We start from the raw sequence: 7,526 nt of genomic DNA, 5'->3' as shown, positions 1-7,526 counted from the left end.
GCTCTTACCACTGGGCCACCACCTAGATGGTTGATTGTCGGTTTTTAATTCCAAGGCTAAGCGTGACTGTGATTTTAAACATAATTAATTAACATTCTTAAAATGTCAAGTAATATGCAGTGGTCCATTGTTGAGTTTTCTGTCTTCTTTTTTTCTCCTTATTTTCGAGTACAGTTGTTTTAAAAAAGTGGTCACGTCCTCCATTTGCTAGGAACTGAAAATGCAGATGATTTATTAAACATGTCTTTATACGTAGAGAATAAAAATAATAGCTGAAAAAAATAAAAAATAAATAAAAAAAGACGTGGCCTCAACACATGCATTGGCCTCGAGGACGCAGAAGTCTATCTGAGGATCTCTTCATTCGAAAAGAAGTAGATTTATAATTATTTGAAGGGAAGAGATGAGAAGAAGAGGCGTTGTCATGCAAGTGGGTTGGTCGAGAAGCTCACGCAAGGAACGATGGAGGCTCAATTTTGCAGGAGTGCTATGCCACTATGGCTAATATTCCCCACTTTGACTGGTGAACGATTTGTGATCAAAAGGAATGGATGTGTTCAAAATCTCAAAAAAATAAAAAAAAATAATAAAAAATCAACTCGTAGACTATCTTGTATCCACTAATCCTAGAACGGTGTCGCTTGAGACAAAAGAACTCCCATTTGTTTTGGAAACATTTTTCTTCAAAGAAAAAAAAAAAAGCAAATCCATTGTTTTCTTAAGAAAAACAAGTGGATGAAATTAGATCTCCACTCCTTATCTTTGAAAATCCCATCCGATCCCCTGATAGTTTTGTCCTCGTCAAGAAATGAGTGGTTTGAAATTGTATTCTAAATAATGTTTTTAAAAAGTTTTAATTTGTTTTGTTTGAAATTAATTTTTTTTTATGTTTTTTAAATTATTTTAATATGCTGGTGTTAAATATATTTTTTTTAAAATATATATTATTTCAATATATTTTTAAATAAAAAAATATTTTTTAAAAAAACCTATACTACACTTTTAAACATCAGAAATATGTTCACAAGGAGTGAGGGTAGTTTAGATCCTAGGATTATTTCCTAATTCTCAACCTAAGATTGTTCTATTCATAGGAAAAATCAAAGGCAGCACATTGTATTTTTTTGAGTTTAGTTCAGAAAAAAAATATTTTAAGTTTTTTTTAAAAAAAAGAAGCTAACAAGTGTTTTTAGAATGACTATATTTATTAAACTTCATTTGCCGTTGAATTATATTAAAAAGGAAATAAAAAATCAAATGTAATATAAAATCAATGATATTAATTAATTAAATACATGAAATAAATACTAATACTAATAGTTTTAAATATTCATGACAAAATATGAATTAAAAAAGGAAACAAATGAATTAGTAATATTAAATTATTCCTAAACACCCTCCTCCTCCTATCAAGTGTTTCAAAGAGACTCCCGATCCTATAAGTTTAATCCAAATTATCTTCAAACTTTTATTTCGTCAATTTCACAGAACTATGATTTTTAACGGTGCATGAATCTCTCGGTTTCTTTTTTTTTTAAAAAAAAAAGGTTTCTCATGAACAACAAAAGTAATAGATTCTTTATTCTAAAATGTCTCTCCCGTGCTTAAATGGTGTTTAGAAATATTATAATAGTTGTTTTTTTATTTAGATTTTTTTAGAAAAAGTATTAAAATAATATATTTTTTTATTTTAAAAAAATTATTTTTAACATCAGTATCATAGTTTTGAAAACCCGACCCGGGCCGGTGGGTCAACTGAGGACTCGGCCAATCCAAGGTTAAACCGGGCCAAGTTGAAAAAAAAACAAGTGAAGAAAAACCTGAAGTGACCCGGCTGTCCCGACGGGTTGACCTCGAAAGACCTGGATCATAAACATAGTTGCAACTCGTTGGCTTTTGTTTTTTTTACTAAAACGACATTGTTTTGATTTAAAAAAAAATAATTGACTCGGGCGACTTGGTCAAAACCTGGAACCTGGGCCTTGGATCGGGCCGAGTCTAAAAACTATGATCATTATATCAAAACAATCTAAAAACATAAAAAAAAATATATATTTTTTTAAACCCACCGAAGTTTGTCAATTTCTTTTCAGTAGGTGTTTTGTTTTTTCAATTGGAATGAATGTTTCAGTTTTCGGAGTGTTTCAATGTGCCGTTTCGAGGTTGTACTATTTATATATATATATTCAACAAACATAATTCAAATTCAAGATAAATTAATTATAAATTATGCAATACAAACACAATGTCAAACAAATATAATTTTAAAATTTAAAATATTTCAAAATAGTCAAGATTAAATAGATCTTTAACTTAAAGTAATTCAACTTAAACAAAATATCAAAATATTATGAAATTAAAATGTTTTAACACAAATATTTTAAATATAAAGCTAGGTCAATGTTATCAAAGGTAATGGAATCTAAAAGCATATCCCTTAGTTTGCTCAAATTCCTACAAAGTATAAACTTGAAAAAAAACAACATAAATATAAACTATATATATTAGTGATAAATCTAATTTTAAAAAATTAATATCATTTTTAATAAAAATAGTAATAATAATTTTCAATATTATTATTAATATCATTGTTATTGAAAATAGTAATAAAAAAGAGTTTTTTTATATTTAGGTGGTTTAATTAATTAAATTGAACCTAGGTTTCAATTTTGATTCAATGGCTTTTTGAGTTCGAAACGGAACATGTGTGAAATGAAACCGAAACATTTCCAGAGAATTTAGCTAAAAAATCTGGAATGAATGAAGATTTAAAATGAAATAAAAATTATTCTGTGTTGTTTTTTTTTTGAATTAATATAAAATATTTTGACTCATTTTAGATGAAATAAGAATAGAATTGACATCCCTATCCTACCCGTTTGACCCACTCCCAACAAGCAATTAGAGTTATATGATAAGATGGCCATAACATGATTCCTCCAGGGAAACTCTTTTTACATAGGTTAAGTGGGAAAGCTTTGGCACCAAGTTAAAGAAGAAGCAATTCTTTAACTTATTTTCTCCTTTTTTTCAAGTTACGACTTCCTAATGTAAGAAAGGAAAACAGTATTTGATTAAAAAAAAAAATATATATATTTATATATATATATTTTTATTTTTTAATGTAATGATATTAAAAATAAAATTTTAAAAAATAAAAAATATTATTTTAATATATTTTTAAATAAAAATACTTTTAAAAAAATTTTACAAATTAATCTCTCCAATGAGTCTTAATCAACAGCTTCTACAAAACATTTGTAATAGTAACAGTAGTAACTTAAAAAATAAATAAAATAAAGTGGATAAATACGAATGAAACGTTGTAAATAAAAGAAGAAACTCCCCTTTCCCTTTACACGCTCCTTCCAAGCAAATGCCATCACAATTCCACTTCCTTCCTTCAAATGACAAATGGTCAGCTCGATGACACAAACGACGACGGTTCTATCCGAAGACTCTATTGACCCGTTTCTCTCCCTCTCAGCATCTGAGTCCACGCGCTTTCCAACACCATCTCCTTACACAATTCCCAAGAAGACCTAAAAGAACAAGGACACAAACATGCGACTAAAGAATAAACCAACTCAGCTTAAAAGCCCAAAAAGAGTTAATTACAGCTTAGTCCATGCCGCTTATCCAAATTAATTAATTAATCCCTATGGTATTATTAATAATGAAAACGTCCCTCAATCAGCATTGATCATCCTCAATGTAGTTGGCTTTTTGTTTCAAAGTTTATTTTGTGATATTTTTACATATGTTATTTTATTTATTATATTTTTTTAAAACAAATGGAAGAAAAAAATGAAATCAATTATTCTCTTAAATAGTTTTAAGAATAGTAAATACATATTCTGACATTGTAAGTACTAATTAATTAGTTATATTAAACTATAGGGACCGCGTTATAATTTACTCAAAAGATAAATCTAACAGCTAAAAACGTAAAGAAAAGAGAGAGGCAAGTCATCATAGTCTTCGTCCCCAACCCACACCACTACCAGCTCCCATCCAAAGAAGAGATAGTTATTCAATTCAGGCGAGGCAATCAACCAAACAAACGCCACCCAATTCGATCCAAAGACTCAGTTACTGAGTCACTGTTTATTTATGGCTGAAGAGAAACGAATCGAAGAGGAACTCGCCTGTGCGATCCTACTAGCAGAACGGGTTCGCTCCGCCGTCGACGAGGCCGAATCCTTCAAGGCCGAGTGCAACCACGTGGGAAAGCACGTTGACACCATCGTCGAGAAGCTTCGTGCTCAGGTCCGCTCTGCCCAATCCTTCTACGAGCGTCCCATTCGCCGCATAGTCGCGGAGGTCTGCAAGAACATGGAGCGCGCTTTAACCCTTGTACGCAAGTGCAAGCGCCGTAACGTCTTTCGCCGTGTCGTCACCATCATCAGCGCCACCGATTTTCGGAAAGTGATCAATCTCCTAGAAGCTTCGGTTGGTGACATGAAATGGCTGTCCAGTATCCTGGACTCCAACAATGATAACTCCGGGATTGTGATAACCCTTCCACCCATTGCTAGCAACGATCCGATTCTGGCTTGGGTTTGGTCCTCTATAAGCTCCATTCACATGGGACCTTTGCCTGACAAAATTGAAGCTGCTAATCAGCTTGCCTCACTTGCTCATGATAATGATAGAAACAAGCAAATCATTGTGGAAGAAGGGGGCGTTCCCCCTTTCCTTAGGCTTTTAAGTGAGACTACTTCACCTGATGCTCAAATTGCTGCTGCCACTTCGCTTTATCACTTGTCTAATGATGAGGAGAGGGTGAGCGCTATTCTAGATAAAGCTGGCGTTCCCATTATTGTCAAAGTGCTTGCGGATTCTCCAATGAGGGTTCAAACTTGGGTGGCGCGTTTGGTGGCAAGAATGGCGGAGTGCAATTCGATTGCTCAGGATGATTTTGCAAGGGAGAATGCGATTCGACCGCTGGTGACTTTGTTGTCCTTCGAGACCTTCATGGATGATCAAAAGAGTTTTGTGGGTAAGCAGAGTATTCATTCCCTTGTTCAGATTAACCAAGAAATGGAGAAAAAAACGTTAATTGATTCGAATAATAATCACCATTACCGCCCGTATGTGAGTTCTTTTTCGAGTTTTCATTGTTCGGAGGGGAGTAGTAGGGGAGGGAGTAATCATAGGAGAGAGAGGGAGATTGAGAGTACTGAAGTTAAGCATAAGCTGAAAATTAGTTGTGCGGAGGCTTTGTGGATGCTTGCCAGAGATAGTGTGTTGAACAGTAAGAGGATAACAGAAACAAAAGGGCTTCTTTGTTTGGCTAAATTGGTTGAGAAGGGAGAGGGAGAGTTGCAGTTCAATTGTTTGATGACGATAATGGAGATAACTGCTGCAGCTGAGTCCAACGCGGACCTTAGACGTGCTGCTTTTAAGGCTAATTCCCCTGCTGCCAAGGCAGTTGTTGATCAGCTCTTGAGGGTGGTTAAAGAGTTGGATAGTCCTAAACTACAAGCTCCTGCTATAAGATCGATTGGTTCATTGGCTAGGACTTTCCCAGCTAGAGAGACTCGAGTAGTTGGTCCTCTGGTTGCCCACCTTAGTAACAGGAGCCAAGAAGTGGCAGCTGAAGCTGCCATCGCACTAGGGAAGTTTGCTACTCCTGAGAATTTTCTCTGTGTTGCGCATGCAAAGGCAATAATCGAGTTCGGTGGTGTACCGCCTTTGATGAGATTGCTTAGGGGAAATGAACCGTCGCAGTTTCACGGGTTGGTTCTTCTCTGTTACCTTGCATTACATGCTGGCAATAGCGAGGCTCTGGAACAGGCTAGGGTGTTGAATGCTCTTGAGGGAGTGGACCAGAAAATGCTTGCACAGCTTCCTGATTTGAAAGAACTGGTGTACAAGGCAATATATCACATCAATCTCTATCACGCCGGAACGCATTCTCAAAGGCTGCTGTATGTGCCTTGAACACCACATCTGTGAGTTAGGGTATCCACCATACTTTTTGGTAGAACTATCCTACTGTTCATAGCTCGGTCAGGTTACTACTCCCCTTTTAGAAAACTCAGAGTACAGAAACAGAGTTGGTTCCTTTAGAAACACAGAAACAAGTCATCATAGCAGAGTTTTCTGGATATTATTGGTAATTAATACAATTTGTTCATGCCTTACAAATATATCAAATTAGTTATAAATTTACCTAGTCCCTTTTCTAAGTTGATCCCCTTTTTATCCATCAATATGGTTTCTTGTTCGCATAAAACCTGCTTTGCGTTCCTTCCTGGGTTTTGTTTCCCCCTTCCTTTACAGTATTGGATTGCTACTGATGGAGGCAAAAAAAGTTACACTGTCGAGACTAAAACCTGTGTTCCTTGGATCGTTTGAGGCATAAATGATTTCTTGATATTTAGTCAGTTTGAAGCCCTTAACCTCTTCAGCCTTCAACAACTTAAGTTAGTCTCCGAGGATGAAATGGCTTGAGAACAGCAGCTATCATTTGTTTGATTACTCCTTGTTTCATTAGCAAGCATACATGATGCTGCAACGAAGAGGAAATATCTATCTGCTGACGCCCAGGATGCATTAGTGGATGGAGTGAGAGCTCTTGAATGTGTTTCTGTCAAGTGCATGGTATTTATTCTTCTCAGGTGTCCGAGTCTCGCAAATGGAGAAACCCTTCTAGTTTAGTTAATCTCAATTTTGTTTTTTTTTTTTTTAAATCTAAATTATGTAAAAAGAGCACATACACATACAACGGGCTGCACGTGTAGATAAATCGCGTGCCTGGTCCAATATTTTTTTTTTCTATCTTATTTTTGTTGAAAAAACAGACGATACTTCATATGTTATGTTAGACAACATATTATCTAATTTTAAAAAAAATTAATAATCGAAGAGTGGCTGAAAATTGTGCAATGATTCTTTACACATCAAATTCAAATTTTCAACATCTTTTTGCAAAAAAATCTAAAAAAAAAACTTTACTCTCAAAACACCTATCTATTATCAATCAACACGAACCAAAAACTTCCTCCTCGACCCAGATCTCACTTTATCTGTAATATAAAAGATAAAAAAAAAAAATATAGCTTAATAAAACTTATCTTGCTGAATAAAACCCATCTACATCAAGAATATGAATTTTGATGTCTGAAATGTGGAAAATTAAACAATTTCTCTCTCCTAAACCATTTGACAGTGGTTCTCTCTCTTTTTAGAATTTAAGGATTAAAGCATAAACGAAAGGAGCTTTTGCACCTAAAAGTCAAGATTTGACAGGATCCAAATTATTTTTTAATAAAACCCTAGTCAAAAAATTGAAAAAAAAAAACACTTACAAAACAGTGGCAAATAAAAAAAATCCACATCGCTTTCTCAATGTCAATTTCAGTCCTTTTTAGTTTTAATTTTTTATATAGAAAAATGAAAAAAAAAAAAAAAGACTTATAAGACCGAGCGCAAAGACAATGTTAGCATATGTTTTTGAAACCTCAAATACCCTCCAATCGAATCAATGCAAAACAATCAAATTGAAAAGAGTCACGTAA

General features: G+C 34.1%; 1 protein-coding gene across 1 annotated transcript; it reads left to right on the top strand.

Moving 5' to 3' along the window:
* Positions 1–3,948: 3,948 nt before the first annotated feature.
* Positions 3,949–6,177, top strand: LOC118045372 (uncharacterized). The gene has a single exon (XM_035053976.2). The coding sequence runs from the start codon at positions 4,114–4,116 to the stop codon at positions 5,944–5,946; it is 1,833 nt and encodes a 610-aa protein (XP_034909867.1). The 5' UTR covers positions 3,949–4,113; the 3' UTR covers positions 5,947–6,177.
* The last annotated feature ends 1,349 nt before the right edge of the window (positions 6,178–7,526 follow it).

This window comes from Populus alba, chromosome 10 (assembly GCF_005239225.2).
Source record: "Populus alba chromosome 10, ASM523922v2, whole genome shotgun sequence".
Classification (NCBI taxonomy): Eukaryota; Viridiplantae; Streptophyta; class Magnoliopsida; order Malpighiales; family Salicaceae; genus Populus; species Populus alba.
This window is presented reverse-complemented; position numbering and strand designations above follow the sequence as displayed.